Source organism: Larimichthys crocea, chromosome XV (genome assembly GCF_000972845.2).
Source record: "Larimichthys crocea isolate SSNF chromosome XV, L_crocea_2.0, whole genome shotgun sequence".
Taxonomy (NCBI): Eukaryota; Metazoa; Chordata; class Actinopteri; family Sciaenidae; genus Larimichthys; species Larimichthys crocea.
This window is the reverse complement of record NC_040025.1, coordinates 13,930,936-13,948,678: the sequence shown is the minus strand read 5'-3', so window position 1 is coordinate 13,948,678 and position 17,743 is coordinate 13,930,936. Positions and strand designations below refer to the sequence as shown.

At 43.9% G+C, this 17,743-nt stretch overlaps 1 protein-coding gene across 2 annotated transcripts in view; it reads right to left on the bottom strand.

Moving 5' to 3' along the window:
• Positions 1-17,229, bottom strand: part of LOC109141590 (DNA (cytosine-5)-methyltransferase 3B) — an 18,382-nt gene extending 1,153 nt beyond the window's left edge. Inside the window, exons 1-4 of one of the 2 annotated variants that reach the window (XM_027288492.1) lie at positions 17,042-17,229; positions 15,118-15,433; positions 14,967-15,035; positions 14,383-14,471 (exon numbers count right to left, since the gene is read on the bottom strand). In XM_027288492.1, coding sequence (XP_027144293.1) covers positions 14,383-14,471; positions 14,967-15,035; positions 15,118-15,400 — 441 coding nt within the window. In that variant the 5' untranslated portion in view covers positions 15,401-15,433; positions 17,042-17,229. Of the gene's footprint in view, positions 1-14,382; positions 14,472-14,966; positions 15,036-15,117; positions 15,434-15,568; positions 15,674-17,041 lie in introns of those variants that run through there. The other variant, XM_027288491.1, reaches the window with a different exon arrangement.
• Positions 17,230-17,743: the final 514 nt, after the last annotated feature.

The window sequence follows — 17,743 nt, the reverse complement described above, 5'->3', positions numbered from 1 at the left end:
TAGTGCCCTTCCAGACTGCGCACAGGGCAGAAGGTCGCCGTCGTGCGTTTAATAAAGGTTGTGAAGAAAAGAGATTCACACGGGGGGCGTGGTGGAGGAAACAGCGCATCTGTGGATAGATGAAAGAAATCAGTGTTCATAGGGGAACAGCCAAAAGGCTGTGGTTAGGAATAGTGGATCATGTGCCCCCCCCTCTCATGGAAAAAAAACTATAAAAGAGCACGATTGTGCCGGGGGGCCTGTTTGAGTCAGAAAGAAAATAAAACTTGCGGGTGGGGGATGGATAAATAAACAGGGGGCTTGCATCACCGGGTCAGAGTGGTAACAGCCGAAGAAATAGCTTTTAGGAAATAAGTTGGAGTAATTGTTTCATGTAAAAACATGAAAAAAAAATCACAATTTCATTTTTTTTTTTCTGTGAATATGGCTGGTAAATAAAAGAAAACGCTTGTCTTTGGTTATTTTTTTTTGTTTTTTTTTTTTTTTTTTGGTGTGTGGTTTTTTTTTTAAGTAAATAATCAAAATAGCAGGTGTTTCATATATTTGCACAGCCAAGAAATGCTTTTAGGAATCTATGATGATTTTGCTGGAAAAAACTAAAAAAGAATCACATAATTTCTCCTTTTTTCTGTTTTTAAAATAAATATATGGTTGTAAATTCAATATATGGGAAACACAAAACACAATGAGCCTCAAACGTGGTCTCATTTTATAGAACGTCATAAATTAAAGGTCACTGTCAATAATAAGAGTATGAATTAATAAAACAAGAAATATAATAATAATAATAAGAATAATAATAAAGAATAATAATCTGGAGCTCCGACACGGGACTGACTTAGGCCTGCTGCTAGCTGTTAGCCGCTAGCCCGCAGCCCGCTGAGCTTAACGGTTTAGGCAGCTTAGCTGGCGTAGCTGGCGAACGAGCCGTGTACCGGACAAAAACCGACCCACGAACCGGGTCCAACCCGCCGCAACTCGCTTCTAAACCGCAACTGAAAAAAAAGAAGAAAAGAAAAAAAAAGGCGTAGCTGACCGTTAGCGCCGTTGTGTCCGTCGATGGCTAGATGCTAACACCGTGATCGGTTCACACCTCACCCGACATGAGGCGCTTCCCACCCGGCCTGGAAACCAGCAAGCAACCGCCGTGCCAGGCTAGGCTAGCTGCGTTATTGTTGTAATGTTGTAATGCGACAAACCTTTTTTTTTTAAATCTGTAAAATTAAACTAAACGGTAGTATTTTATATTATTTTTAAGTTAATAGATTAAATAAAAAAGACAGCCTGCCAGGCGGCTCGAGACGCGCAGCCGCATCAGGACGCTACGCGGAAGCCTAACGGCGCTGTAGCGGCTCCTGGTGACCGTGCCGCGGGCTTCACCATGCGGGCAAGAGAGGCTGCGTGAGCCGGGCCGGGACCTACTACCTGGCAGCGGATAGACTCTCACGTTGTCGGGCTCGAGTGTCGGGTTGTTCTCCGGGTGGTCCGCTCTGCTCTCCTCATAAAAAGACTCTTCCTTTTTTCTTTCTCTGCTTCACTTCACGGTCAACTCTACGGAGCGGAAGAACCGAGTCGATGACGTCCAGGGCGTAACCGGTAACGCCTAAACTTAACGTTACGACGCTGCGCACCGGCAAATCCAAAACTGTATTAACAAAGATAAAACAAACAAATTAATAACTGTAATGTGGAACTATTTGTTATTTTATATTTACAGACATGGCGTGAAGTCAAACAAATACTGGTGCCAGCAATAAAATAAAGTAGTTTAATTTAACTTCTAAACAGAACTAGATCTGTAGAGGGTTTGGATATAATACTAAACAATGTCTAAACCACTATAATCACTTTAAATCAGTTATATACTATTTCACACAAAATTTAATTTTGTTAATGATAACGTTTTTTTTTTTTTGTTACAGACAAATAAGAGGCTCCTTTTTTATTTAATAATGTGTTTTTGGGTGGTGATTGTACCAAGACGCTCCACAGAAACCCAAGTCTGTCCTACCGTGAGCATCAGTCTCTACAACTCCTCAAAATAGCACGCAATCCAAGTCAAGTCCAGTTAATATTGGAAACTGGTTTGTGCAATCCTTCAGTGAAAATCTTCCTCAAGCATACTGCAAACTTTAACAATCAGTGTATTCTCTGCACATCTCTCAAAGACTAAATTCTTTAGAAGTTGTAGATTTTTAACTATTCCATAGTTTCACTTGTTTCGTATACATGTTGTATATATGTTAAAGTAGGATAGTGTAGAGTTATAGTGTTAAAGGTTTGTTTTTTTCTTGCTGGCACTTACAATCTCACTTACCGTTGGACTGCTGTAACAAAAAAACACTTTCCCCCCAGGGATTTAATAAGTGTTTCTCATTTCTGCTTTGGGGACTTTAGCACAACTAATAGTTACTGGGAGTATTTTTTGCAGAAAAAGAAGATCATACATTGGATTGACAAGGACGAGAGAAGACTTTAATGATCCCCACCTGAAGGTTTCCCTGTTAAAGCACTCGGAATAGACATGAAGTCATATGAGTCTAAGGGGGGCAGTCCAGGACAAGTTGGAACCATCTTGACCAGAGTGTGAGTCTTTCACTCCCCTCCTTTTTCCCCCGCATAAATACTGGCAGATGCTACCTACAGGTCATAGAAGTGGTTAGATTGAGTCAGTGTTTTGTTTCAGTCCAGGTTGTGTTTTCATCTGAAGCTGTTTTCAATCTTAGCGTTTCACACCCCACATCACACACTTTTAAAAACCCAACAAACAAAACACAAAACAGCAGCGGTGGGACCAAAATCAAGAAATCTCTTTGTCTTTTTTATTTCGTCTCATCAACAGTCATGATCAAAATCGACCAAAACAGTTTTTTGTAGGTTGTTAGAGTCTCTTAGACCAATAAAAAGTGTCAGTTTATATTCAGATCAACGGACGCTGAGCTTGTCACACGTTTGATGATGTTTTCCCATTTAGCATAATCAACCATCAGTTTTTGGCTGCGTTGGCATATAACCAACAGCACGTTAGACACTCCAGTCTTCGTGTGATCACAGCTTGTTGGTGTAAAATGGCAGTGCACACACACAGCACACAATAACAATCAATACATTGAATGTGTCCTCGTTAATACGAACAACTATTAACTTGACAAATAAAAGCGAAGAAATATAGAGAAAACCAAAGTGTCTGAACTGTCAAATAAAAATCAACCAGCGAGTCAGTAAGCTGATGCAAAATGCAAACGGTTTTAACTACAGTACATGTTTCAGTGTTTTCCTGTCTCTCAAACACGAGAGGGGAACACAGCGAGGGCGTTTAAAAAAAAATCATGTTCACATTGAAGAAAATCCATATTTCAGATCTGTCATACAGTTTAGGTGTTTTAAAAAAAAAAAAGGGTACGAAAAAATCTCACATATGGACGGCCAATAGGAAACATTTTGAAGTTAAATACAGGTGATACAAACACGTTGGTGTGGATGGCCTGAGAAACAGCTGAACCTTGAGATAACATCATCAACAAACAGCAACGTTGACCAGATTCACCTGCTCTCCCCTGCAGATTAATCAGATAACATGTCACATATTATTCTACTCTTTAGAGGCCGTCAAGCTGGAATAGTTTTGAGGGCATGTAAGTGTGGAGAAACTTCAGGAGGAAAAACCAGCAACTCGGAAGGAGAATAGCCACCATTTTTTGGCAGAAGTGACTTCAGTCTGGCAGTGATCCACAAGCCTGATTGTCAGAGGAGACTGCAAAGAATTTAGGCCCGTACGATAACAACTCGCACAGGGAACCTCCTCTTCTCAGCTGCTGCGCTCTGAAAGAGGCGGGGAGGAAGGTGGGGTGGAGTTGGGTGGGACGTGGTTACGGGACAGGAACCACCATCGCAGGCAAAGGTAGTCCTTAAGGGAGCGAAAGGTGAGGATGACCTTGCGCACTCCATGATTCCCAGCACCTTCTGCCTCTGTTTGCGGCTCATGTTCTCACGTCAGTGTAATGTTTGGATAGGAAACCAAAGAATCTGGTGAAATAGGACAGAGAAGAAGGCGTGTTTCAAGCAGGCGGCACACACAACGACGCACACACACACACACACAGCTGTTAAGTAGGACCCTACCCTTTCTATCTCTGTGATCCAGAGGTTTTGCCTCTTTGCCGTTTGGAGGACGGGCCAAGCTGAAACACAGTTGCCCTGCTTCCGAGGAGTTTTTTTAAGTTGCTAGTTGAGCTTCCTAACCTTCGTGCCTGGAACACAACACAACACCTGAGTGCTGATTCGGACCTTAATGAACATTTTTAATCTAATAGTTTTAGAGGTTGTCAGTTTTCAGTCCACCTGACCCCCTGGCTTCTCTGCCGATCTCTAAACATTCCTGCAGAGTCGCTTTGGCGCATCGACGGTCGTGGTCTGAAGATAGATAAACAGCAAAAAAAACAAAAGTTAAAAGAGTCACAGAGGAAGAAACACAAAGGGGGAAGTAAACAGCAGTGAAAACAACAAGAAGGAGGATGTGGCTCTTTGTGTTTGTACTTGGCTTCTTCCCCAGCTTCTGGACGAGTTGTGGTCTATTTGTGGGTGTGACCGTCCAACAGCTGGTGAGGCCACTATATAAGATGACTTCTGCAATGGTCGTTGAGCACCTATCATGACACCATTGGTAACGGCCCAGTCCCCCATAGCTGTTGGTAGCAAGCGTCATAGGTGCTCGAGGGTCCCGTTTCTTTGGCAAGAGGGCATGTCAGGGTGTCCGACACAAACACCAATAGTGACAAAGTTTGGAAGTGCTGGAAGGGACATCGTAGACGGCCTGGACTAAGAACTATGACTGGGGTGCTCGCGCGGGCCTGCCAAAGGTCAAGTCCACGAGATCTTTCCTCTCTCTCGGCAAACTTCTCCCATCTAATCGCAGAGCCCTTGCTTTGCCAATACACAGCTGCTTCTGCTGTTTTCCTCCTCCACGACACTGCGCTCACAACACCTCCACACCACATTCGGACGAGTTGCCTCCACGCCTTTCCCCAGCCTTGTCAAAATGGTGGGATGCTATGGTCCCTAGACCCCCGCCCGCCCTTATCTGGCACTTTACCTGTAGTGCCATGACTCTGTGCCTGCTCACGCAGCATCTGCGTGCTCCATTCCGCCAGTTCCGCTGACTCGAATCCTGCCCCAATATTTTTGGGGATCCACTGACTCGCGGGAATTGCAAGCAAGCGACCTCTCTTGCACGCAAGACAGGAACCCCGCCTCAATGGATGTCAAGGAAGTTGTCAGTTTGGGAGAGTTTCTTCCAATAGAGGGCCGATGTTGCTTTAACTCCTCGGCATTCCTAACCATCTTCCTAGGTAGCCGACTGACCTACTCTCCTTTCCAATATGAATGTAGTGTCGGAAACCCAGAGTAGGCAATGGCCAACATATCAATGGGCAAATCCCATTTGAGTAAATCCCATGCTTTGAATAGGCCTGGGGAGGCCCTGGCCTTGTCCCACATCCGCCTTCAGCCATCCCTGCTAGCGCTTCACAGTGTTCTTGTTGCCCAAGCTCCTTTATTGGCTTCTCGAGAAGGGTGGGGATTGGTGTTACTGACATTGAGAAGCAGGAAACTTGTCTGCTACTCGGCCCATTCTGCAAAGACCAAGGAACTTGACCGGGTTGCTTGAATGACATCCTGGAGGCCCATCCATAGCCGCTCCAGCCTGTCAAGATCCCATCTGCCTGCAGCACTGACTTGGTGGTCACTGAGGTCATCCATGAAGGGCACGGATAGGGCGTTTGAACGATCCCAGATTTGGCTTGGGACCTCTGCACTCCGTGCTGCGAGTGTCACACACCACAGGTTCATCGCTAGACGAACAGGAACACGAGATGGTGGCAAGCCCTGATGAGTCCCACCATCCAAGCTGTGCCACGGTGAGTATCCTTACTACAATGCAAGGAAAATTCTTCCGTCGACAACTGGCCAGTGAGATTATTCTTTACTGGGCTGATCATCTCTAGTCCTCCTCTTTAAATCCACACATCCCTCTGCAAACCGCCATGCTGTGCTGTTTTTCCCTCTTCTCCAGTTAGCCTCAAGACTTCCAAAGTCCGGGTGACAACTGGGACAGTGCTTATAGACCTTTTAGGACGTCCCTGGGTCCTGGGCTGACCTGGACCTAGCTTGTCCTTGCCCACCACCTCCTGAACTTCTTTCAGTAGTTGGCTCCCTCAAATCGAAGGCCTCACGGCGTTGGCGGCTTAAAAAAAAAAAAGGTTTTGTTAACAGCCTTGCCGGCCTAGCTCTTGGTCCCGGGTGGGTCGCTGAAGGTGTCCGGTCGACTTCCTGCATTTCGAACAGGCCAGGCATAGGCCTGAAGCATCCTCTCAACAGCTCCCTTTGGCTGTGCTCGTTTGCTTCCAGCACCTTGTCCACTCTTGTCAAACTTCTTCCAACCGGTCCACTCTGCGTTGTTAGAGGCTTGGGCATCGTGTCCTTCTCTTCTCAGACTGCCGGTTTTCGACAAAGGCTGTTTGCACCATTGGAGGCTCGGGGCTCTGTGGGGTGCTTCCGGGCACGGCTTCCCTCCTCTGTGTACTCAGCGAGCTCTAAACCGTGTGCAGGGTGGTGCTCGCCCTGACATTTCATCCTAGTTTGAGGATCGTAGTCCCTTTGTCAATCTGGCAGATCTTTTCCGCACAGCACTCTTTTATCCGTATGAATTTGTCCAGTGCTGTTTGTTTCATTACCTGGAATCGGTCCGGCTGGGTCAGCTGGGGTATAAGTCCTTTCTTTGTTTCCGTAAGAGTAATTAACCTGTGAATTCAGGGATGAATTGAAGTCTCACCTGCTCATGACGCCGGAGTTTCCCAGAAAAATAAACGCGCTCGGTTGAGCCGGGCTGATTTGACCTGACCCGCGTCCCCAGCACCGGTTACACTGTGTGCACAATCAGAACAGAATAACGCCTCAGGACATGTTTAGTCGAAGGAAAACAGCAGTGTTAACGATGAAGAAGAGGCAGAAGGAAACAAAGGGAGGAAGGAAAGAGGAGAAAAGTAGCAGGATGAGGAAGGAAGAAAAGAAGGAAAAGTAAAGTGAACTTTATGGATGCACCGAGCACAGAATAAATAAGAAATGTTTAATAATAATTGGTAATAGAATTAGTTATAACAAAGAGGAGCGATTAAAAGGATAGCAGATAGGCATAGCAGCAAAAAACCAATCAGGAGCAGATGTGGCGAACCTCCCAGGAACGCAGATGTTGTATTTGCGTGTAATTTCATATAGAAGACGTTCTCAAGAGCCAGAAGACGGCCCGGTCTTCGTTCTTTGGCTTCAGCACTGGAGGATGCGTAGAAATCAAAGAACAGCCTGGCCAGGCCTCTAGCAGGACAGACGTGGGGATTGACAGACAAAGCAGAAGAGAAACAACAAAGAGCAAGAGCCCAACGGTTCGTATTGACCAGATGGTACACGGCACTATAAGGCATACAATAGTAACCGTACCATAAGGCCGTTTCCTGTGTGGGTTGACAATGCGAGGTCCGTTACAGGTGCTGTGCCACCACCGATCAGCAAATCAACGACCCCACTGCTCGAGCTTGAGCGTGAAAGAGGAAGAACAGGAGGGAAGGGTTAATTCTTTGCTGAGCTTGAACAACATCATCGAGCAGTTCGGCCGGGTGTGTGAACATACGTGTTTCGGGCGTGATGACCGTAACTCACCGACGTGGATGATCTTCCCGCCGTGGTGACATCCGCCACGGCGATCGATCCTCGGCAGAATCTGAGGCCACCTTTTCTCTACTTTGATACCCGAGTCCTTCAGAAACCAGTTACCTAGGAATAACACACACACACACACACACACACAGTGTGAGCTCGTCAACACGACATGTGTTGTTTGTGATCTGTTGTTCTTCTCTAAACGGATGGCCCTGGAAGTGGCAAACACGACAGCAATTAAAAAACACAATAGCAAATCAAATAACCCACAGCAAATCAAATAACCCAACAGCAGAATCAAAATAACCCACACAATCGAATAACACAACAGCAAATCGATAACACAAACAGCAAAATCTAAACGAAAAAAGGTAAGGTCCCTCGGCGACAGAGCGTCGCTGAATGGACTGGCGGTCCTTTGAACCGAAATACAGGGCTTACATGTTTTCAAAATATAGCGCTGTTAGTGAACAATTTACGCGCTGCGATTAAAGAATATTTTGTGCCGACATGGATATGAACGTGATACTAGGGGAAGCGCATGCCAATTCATTGGATTAAAAAATAAATAAAAAATTGACACAGTTATGGGAAAGGACAAGGAAAGGTGCCGTCATTGACCACTGGCACTCTGCACTTCCGGAAAGTTAGAGATATTGCACTTCCAGGATCAATGAACCCAAGTGAAACGGTTTAAATAAACGATAAAACATGCATATTTTTCAACCTAGTAAGATAGTACAAAGAGCTACAACAACTAATGTCAGTCACCACAGCTACAACCGACGTTCATCACAACGACTACAACCTGAACGTTCATCACATCAGGTTGTCTGTCTGACTACGTTGAAAATGATCGTGGTTTGTCTTTTAATAACGTGGAACTTAAGTGTTATTGATCCCAGAATGCCAATCTTTCTAAAATTTAGCCAAAGTGCATGGACATAGGCACCTTCAACCGTTTTTTAAATTTGCTGTTGTAGTTTTGAAATTTGCTGGTGTGGTTAAGCCGATTTGCTGTTGTTTAGCCGTTTGCTGGGTGTGTTATCCGAATTTTTGGCTATTGTGTTTTTGAATGCTGTTGTGTTTTCTTTGATTTTACTATTCCGATGTGCTATTGTGTTTATCCGGATTTGCTATGGTGTTTTTTGGAATTTGGCTGTTGTGTTCGTTTGATTTGCTGTTTGTGTGTTTTGAAATTTTGCCTATTGTGAGTATCCATTTCCTATTATGGTTATCCGATTTTGCTAGTATGTTATCCGATTTGCTGTTTGTTTTTGAATTGCTGTTCTGTTAGCCGATGGCTGTCGGGTTTTTTTTGAATTTGCTTTTGTGTTTTGCGATTTGCTGTTGTGTTATTTGATTTACTATTCCGATTTTGCTATTGGTGTTATCCTTTGCTGGATGGTTTTTGAATTTTGCTATTGTGTTATCCCAGTATGCCTCCTATTATGTTATCCGATTTGCATTGGGTGTTTTATGTATTTGCTATTGTGTTCTTTGATTTGCTGTTTGTTAGTTGATGTACTAGTCCGATTTTGCTATTGTGTTAATCAGTTGGCTATTGTTTTATTTGAATTTTTGCTGGTTTGTTTAATTTAAATTTGCTGTTGTGTTATTTGAATTTGCTGTTGTGTTATCCGATTTGCTGTGTGTTTATCCGATTTGCTGTTGTGTTATCCGATTTTGCTGTTTGGTGATCCGAGTGCTGTTTGTGTTAGCGATTTGCTGTATGTGTTTATCCGATTTGCTGTTGTGTATCCGGTGTGCTGTTGTGTTATCCGATGTTTGCTGTTGGGGTAATCCCGCTTTTGCCTGTTTGTTTATCCGATTGCTGTGGTGTTGTATCCGATGTGCTTGTTGTGGGTTATGTTTTCCCGATTTGCTGTTGTGTTATCCGATTTGCGGTGGTGGGTTATCCCGATTTGCTTTGTGTTATCCGATTGCTGTTGTGTTATCCGATTTGCTGTGTTTATACAAAAAACCGATGGGCCGTTGTGGTTGTTACCGATTTAGGCGTTGTGTTATCCGATTTGTGTTGATTTATCCATTGCTGTTGTGGTTATCCGATTTGGCTGTTGTGTTATCCGATGTTGCTGTGGTGTTATCCGATTTGCGGTGTGTTAGCCGATTTGGCCTGGTTGTGTTAGCCCCGATTTGCTGTGTTGTGTTTACGATTTGCTGTTTGTGTTAATCCGATTTGCTGTTTGTGTTAAGTCCGATTGCTGTTGTGTTCTCCGATTTTGGCTATTGTTGTGGTTGGATTGGCTGTTTGTTTATGTGATTTGCTGTTTGTGTTTTTTTGAATGTGCTATTGTGTTCCATTTTGCCTATTATGGTTATCATCCGATGTGGCTATTATGGTATCCGATTGCTGTTGTGTTTTTGAATTTGCTGTTCTGTTGATCCGCTTGCTAGTGTGTTTTGGATTTGCTGTTGGTTTTATTTGATTTGCTGTTGTGTTTTTGAATTTGCCTATTTGTTATCCATTTCCACTATGATGGTTTCTCCGATTTGCTATGTGTTATCCGATTTGCTGGGTTGGTTTTTGATTTGCTTTTCTGTTTATCCGAATTTGCTGTTGGGGTTTTAAATTTGCTGGTGTGGTTTTTTAAATTTGCGGATTGTGTTTTGATGAATTTGCTACTGTGTTATTTGATTTGCTATTGTGTTTTTTGATGTGCGGTGATGTTATTTGATTTGCTGTTGTGTTTTTGCATTTGCTGTGTGTTATTGATTGCTTTGTATTTGAGTTATCATTGTTGCTTGTGTGTTTTGATTCGTTTGTGTATTATTTGCTTTGTGTCTTGAATTGTTGGTGATTGATTTCGCTGTTTTTCTATTGTTATGTTATTCTGCTGTTTTATTCTGTTCTGTTGATTTGCTAGTGTTATTTGTTGCTGGGAGATTTGTTCTTTGTTGCTGTTGTATTTGATTTGTTTGAGTTGATTGCATGTTTTTTACTATTGCTGTTGTGGTTAATTTGTATTGTCTATTTGTTGCTGTTGTTTTTTGAATTAATTGCCGTTGGGTTATTTGATTTGCTATTGTGTTTTTGAAAATTTTGCTTTATGTTTATTGCTGATTGCTGTTTGTATGTTGTGTGTATTGTGATTTTCTGATTTTGCTTTGTTAACTTTGCATTGTGTGCACTGTGTTTGTTTGACTTTGTCTTGTTCGTTATTTGATTGTTTGTGTTCTTTCTTTTTTGCTGTGTGTTATTGAATTTGATTTGTTTTTGAATTTGCTCTTGTGTTATCTGGTTCGTTTTGTTGATTTGTTGGGATTATGCTATTGTGTTTTTGATTGTGATGTTTTTATGGTTTGCTGTTGATTATGCGTTGGTATTTGATTTGCTGTTGTGTTATTATTTCGTGTGAATTGCTGTTGTTTTTTTGCATGTTGCTTGTGTTATTTGCCGATTTGTAGTTGTGTCTGCGTCGCTTTTGCTTCTTGATTTCTGTTGTGTGAATCTTGATTTCTGTTTTTTTGCTTTATGTTTTTGAATGCTTTGTTCCCTTTATTTGCGTTTTGTTTGAATTTTGTTTGCTATTATTGCTTGTGTTTATTTGGTTTTGCATTTGCTGTGCTATTGTGTTTGTTTGATTTTCGTTGCTGTTGGGTTTGCTCTTTGGGCTCATTGTCGTGTATGTTTCTCCTGAACAGTTAGACAAATATATTTAGCATCATCTTCGAGCACACACTGACAGTCGAACCATTAACCACTCTTAACTCACCGGTCTTGCTATGGCCATGCGAAACATGAAGCGACTCGGAGCGTATCTGCGGCATTTGGCAGGTGGACGGGTAAACAGGTGGGCCCATCCTGCAAGTTAAGAAACGTTGTGAGCCGTGTGACTGTGACTTTAAGTAGACAAATAGAACTTTAATATAACTTTTACTGGCAGCGAGAATATTCTTGTCACTCACAAACTCCATGGCGTGTTGTTGCGTAATAACTCCTGCACGACGGATGCTCCAGTCCTCCTATGGAATAGAGCGTCCGGATCCGATGAGGCTGACACATGTAGCACATCCAGGGTCCTAACGCTTCAACGAATCAAACTTCCCCGGGCCGACGAGTTCAGACGCAATGCGTACGATTTAATGAAGGGATAACGGGAAAGTTAAACAAAGTCATTACTTTACGCAAGACTGGCAGTTTGCAAACAGGAGAGCACAACAACTGACCTGCAGCAGCCGCTATCTTAGATCACACAGTCATGATCTCATTCCGTAAACAGCAGATGGTAATACGACTGTATTACCCACTCATCTAAGATACATAGGAGACAGGAGTTTTGTGTTAGATTCATACCTGCAGGTACACAGGACAGCACCACCAACGAGTCAGGAAGTTTCATATACTTCAGTCGAAACACGTTTCACCATTCCAGCGAGCATTATGAAGAGGACTTTACTTTACACTCCAGGCAGAGGCTGCCTTTAAAAAGAGAGGGTGGAAGATCTTCGACGTCTTCGGTCCACTGCAAGCACAAACCGAAGGCCGCGAGAACAGCAGACGACCATATTGAAGGAAGACAAACGAAGCATCTCAGAAGTCAAATCATCGATCGGACAAAACTATGTATCTTATGAGGTTTAACACAACAAGATAAGAATATAAAAAACTTGAAATGAGGTTACATAGAGTGTTCTACTGTGCTCAACATAGCACATATCAAGACATGATTGAGTGACAGTCATTCTCAAACTCCCACCTTCGCATGTCAGTTTCGATCTCATATCCTACAGATCTGGTCTCCCTCTGCAGGAAAGAACATCCGTAGATAATTTTAATTATTGTGTTATTAATTTCTTTAAATTGTCAAGTTGGCTCACTCGAAGCAAGCCGACTCACGAACAAAATAAGATCTAGGAACCCCGACTTTCCACCAGTTTGTAAATTCACACAGCTATGAAAGTAAAATATGGAGTTCAAAAACTCTTGAGTGAGTGTTTGTTTTTGTTGGCAGACTTCGTTTGGTACCTCGGAGTTCTTCGGTCCCGGCCTGTTTTGTAGACGCTGTCACCGGGCCAACTTGCTGTAGGATCTGTTGAAGGTCCTCTCCTGGGGCGCACAAAAGTCCTGGAGAGCCTGTCCGCTATCACAGATTCATCCATCAACTTCCTGTCTTTTTCTTCCATCCTTAACCCCTTCCTTCTTCCCCATCCCATTTTCTCTTCTCCCCATCTCCCATCCGCCCCGCCAGACATCGGTTTCTCTGTCTCCGTCCCCGGTCTGCTGCCGAATCGGCTGTCCTTCCTCCTCTTCGGAGATCCTCTCTCCTTTGTCGCTTCTTCATCAATTCGTCTTCAACCTCACCTTTTAACAAAGAACTTCGCTGTTAAATTGCACGGCAACCGGTTCAAGCAGACAGCCAACGATCTTTCACAGCCTTGAGGCCGCTGATGTTGCATCTGGGTGGGGGCTGAGGGAGTGCTGAAGGGTTGTCGGTCAGAAGAGTTCTCTGTCACAGTTGTCCGCAAACACCTGGACAGAAGACAAACAAACAGGTGACATGTACAGTCTGTTGCATGATCCTTCCTTTGTGGCAACAATCATCTGGTTTGATCACATGCAGCAACATGTTCCCTTTACTAGGGCTACTGTCAGAGCGCATATTCAGACTCTTAAGGTTCATGCCATAACCTTCAGGGGGCTGCCGGTGTTTGACTTTGAGTCCTTCCGCCCCGTGGGTTGAAAAATCCCCCGACGCACACATCCAACAGCTGTGTTCAGCAGATCGCTCTGTTCGCTCGAGACCCAGAGAAACGTGTTCTGACAAGCGTAGAGCTGCCCCTCGCCTGACAGACAAATGAGGCATACATGTGTAAAAGCAGGTAGGACAAAATGAAGATCACGTGTGGAAAAACTTTATCAGTCACAGACCAAAACAGAGCCAGGACAGGACAGGAAAAATGAGCCTCGCTTAGGGACAAGAGATGCGAAGGATTCGGATAGAGAAGTCATGAGCGAAGGAACGCAATGGTTTCAAGAGTCGTGCAGGGCTGACCTGGAACAGAGCAAGAGATCGGAAATAGATATCAGCAACTTAGCAGGAACAGAGGCAAAAAAAAAAACAGAAACAGACAGAAATATGTTTGGGTAATATTAAAGCACAAACTGGATTTATGAAGTAAAATGCATAGAAACAATCAATAAAAAGCACGGTAATGAACTTGATCAGTTACATTGAGTCTGATAAAGTATTCAGATTCAGTGACCAAAAACAAGTAAAAACAAAACAATAGTACCATGTGGTGTGCATAATTATGTGCCATATTTCATAAACACCTCGACTCAACTTAGAGTGACATTCTCTGTCCCCGAACCACGGCACCACCTCTGTGCCCTGAGAGCTGATCGCTTCCCTGCAACGGCACGAGACAGCCGGCAGAGAGAGAAGCCCTCCACTACCCCAAACCAGCTCCCCCAGTCAACACCCATCACAAAACCCTGTAACAACTTTCTATAGAAAAACATCTTCCTTTCTGAACATCGAACACGTCAACAAGATTACAGAGCTAAAAGGAGACTTAGTTATTATTATCCAGACACGCGTGCACAGATGTTTGCATGGTTACCGGTGAATGAGCTTGCATTCATATATAGTGTGAAACTAATGATAACTTTACTACAGATGTGAGTAATCACACAGTGAATTTTACCTGCGACTCTGCTGAGCTGCTTGTTGAATCCATGGTGTCGTCTTCATCACTGCTCACGAATGCAAATTTGGCCTTTGTGGTTTTATTACCTGTAAAAACAGACGCAGAGCTGCACGTTAAATATTTATCCATGCACACAAAACGCACAGTTTTATTCTAGTACTCCAATTTTTTATGACTCGATTTGTTCTGAATGACTTCATCACATTGTTTTGAGGCTTGTAGATTCAATTCCACCTCTGCAGTTTTAAAATATGAAACTGTTTATTGAGTTTGCCATGGGTCCTAATTTAAAGTATCACACACTATCAGGAGCTGTTCATGGACGTATATGGGAGAAGGAGATAGACGCACATGTCCTTCACACCCTCGGTTGACCAATCTAAATACAGCTTGTGGAGGGGGCGTGGTGTATCACCTGCAGAGGAGAGGTGTGGGGAGGGCTCAGGAGAGCAGCGACAGGTGAGAGTGACTGGAACACCTGCATCCAGTTAGCATGCTGGACCAAAGAGAGACTGGAGAACTCCCACACACTCCAGCTGTTCCCAGGCTTCATCGTAGTAGTAATTTGAAACATTTCTTACGTTCTTTAGTGATCAGCAGTCTGCTGGTCCGACACATTTTCTGGGACTCTTCTGGGACATCCAACACATCTGATAAAATAAAACGGTAACATTGGTAATTACGACCACTTTAATGGAGCTGGGAACTTACTCACACATCTGACAGCCTTACCTGAGGAATTGTCCGTGCTGCCCGAGTCCTCCGACGTGCTGTCCGAGTCCTCCGACGTGCTGCCCGAGTCCTCCGACGTGCTGCCCGAGTCCTCTGACAAGCTGACGGGTTTGGAAGAAATGCGTCGACTAGGTTTGGCCACAAAACTGTCACTATCCTCTGTCTCTTCATCATCATCATCCTTCTTCGTGCCACCGTAATCTGCCTGGACAGGTGTCCTCCTGCAGGCTCGAGGTGGTCTTGTATGCCTGAGTGGTTGACGTGAAGCTTTGGGGGTTGACATACCGTCAGAAGCAGTCCTGGTACTGTTGAACACCTTCAGACGACAAAACACAAAGATCTCTTCAGCTTCACAAAGAGTTCTTCAGCTCTTAATCGTAGTTAGGAGAACTTCTAGTTGTAAGGTAAGAGCCTCACAAACCAGAGAACAAGCTCAACTTTTAACACTCACCTTAGCAAACACCTGAGTCATGCTTAGAGAGCCTGGCAGGGTCAGGAGGGTCAGGAGGAATCTACGCAGAAAGTACGGCTTAATGCCGGGCAACATCTGTACAGACTACAGAAGCCCTAAAAGGCCATACACTCTGTATGGCCATACATTCTGTATGGCCCGTATTACATTCTGTAATACGGGCGCACTTGATTTAATACACTAGACCAGCGGTTCTTAACCTGGGTTCGATCGAACCCTAGGGGTTCGGTGAGTCGGTCTCAGGGGTTCGGTGGAGCCTCCGCCCTGGAATTTTTTATACCATTTGTTACAACATATCTTTGTGAGCAATCGTTTTCGAGGACGCTGGACATAAAAACTAAGAAAAGGAACAGACTTTGCTGTGAAAATGACATGAGACTGGCACTTGCCAAGGTGAAGCCACGCAGATCTGAACTGGTCTCTCAAAGGCAACAGCAGAAGTCACACTGAGGTAAGTTGTTGTGAGTTCATGCACTGTGTTGGTTTTGTTATTTGAACAAGGTGATGTTAATGCACGGTTCATTTTGTGCACCAGTAAAAATAATCATATTTTATTTTTTACTAAAGAAGGGTTCGGTGCATGAGCATATGAAACTGGTGGGGTTCGGTACCTCCAACAAGGTTCAGAACCACTGCACTAGACCAAAGTGTGGGATAGCCTCCCCTAAGAGAACTCAAAGCCTGGCCCCGTCTCTGCCAGACTAATAACGAACATGTCTTCACCAGTGTGGCAGAAGAAAACAGCATTGATCCAGAATGAATGAAAACCCAAAGGTGGTTTATCACAGCAAGAGGTCTCACTTCACTGTCAAAGCCTCTTTGTCTTTATGTAACAACCAGGAGCTTCGTGACTGATTCAAACTAAAGCAGGAGACACTAGCAGAGACATTAGCAGGAGACACGAGCAGAGACACTAGCAGGAGACACTAGACACTAGCAGGAGACACTAGCAGAGACACTAGACACTAGCAGGAGACACTAGCAGGAGACACTAGCAGGAGACACTAGCAGGAGACACTAGCATCGTTTCTTCGCGCTGGAATCAAACTTCTGACACAAACAGCACAGATCAGACACTCTGTGTCGTCTTGTGATTGTTGTTGCTCCTCTTTCCTTCTCACCGTGATCAGACACGTTTCTTTGTAAGATATATTTTTAGTTTTTCCCGCGCTGCGCCTCCCCGGAAGTCTTTTTTGGCGCCACCCAAGGGAGGCGTGGTTAGCTTGTTGTAATGTTTAATGCGAGACCTTTTTCAAACCTTAAAATTAAAACTAACGGTTTTAATTATTTTTAATTAAATAGATAAATAAAAAAAGAGCCTGAGGCGGCTGACGGAGAACCGGGAGAACCGGGAGAACCGGGAGCTAACGGCGCTGTAGCGGCTCCTGTGACCGGCCGCGGTGCTTCACATGCCGGGCAGAGGAGGCTGAGCGAGGCCGGGCCTGGACCTACCTGCAGCGGATAGACTCTCACAGTTGTCGGGCTCGGGTGTCGGGTGTTCTCCGGTGTCTCTCTCCGTCATAAAAAGACTCTTCTGCTTTTTTCTTCGGCTTCACTTCACGTTCACTCTACCGGCAGCGGAAGAACCGAATCGATGACGTCAGGGCGTAACTGGTGACGCCTAAACGTAACGTAACGACGGCTGACGCACCGGAAATTCAAAACTTGTTAACAAAATAAAACAAAGCAATAATTAATAACTGAAGTGAACTTTTGTATATTTTATTTATATTTGTACAGACACGTGGAAGATCAACAAATACTGTGCCAGCAATAAAATAAAGTAGTTTAATTTATTCTAAACAGAATATATCCTGTGAGGGTTTGGATATAATATCTAAACTAATGTCTAAACCACTACTACATGTACACTTTATCACGTTTATACTATTTGCACACAAAAACATTTTAGATTTTTAATGATAATCTGTTCTGATTTCTTTTTGGGGATCTTTAGCACGGCTGAATTTTACTGGGATTAATTTGCAGAAAAGAAGATGCGATACAATTTGATATGACAAGACGAGAAGGACTTTAATGATCCCACACCTGAGAGGTTCACCTGTTACAGCAGCTCGTAAATAAGACATGAAGTCATGATGGAGTCTAAGGGGGCGGTCCAGGACAGAGCTGGACCTCTTGACCAGTATTTGA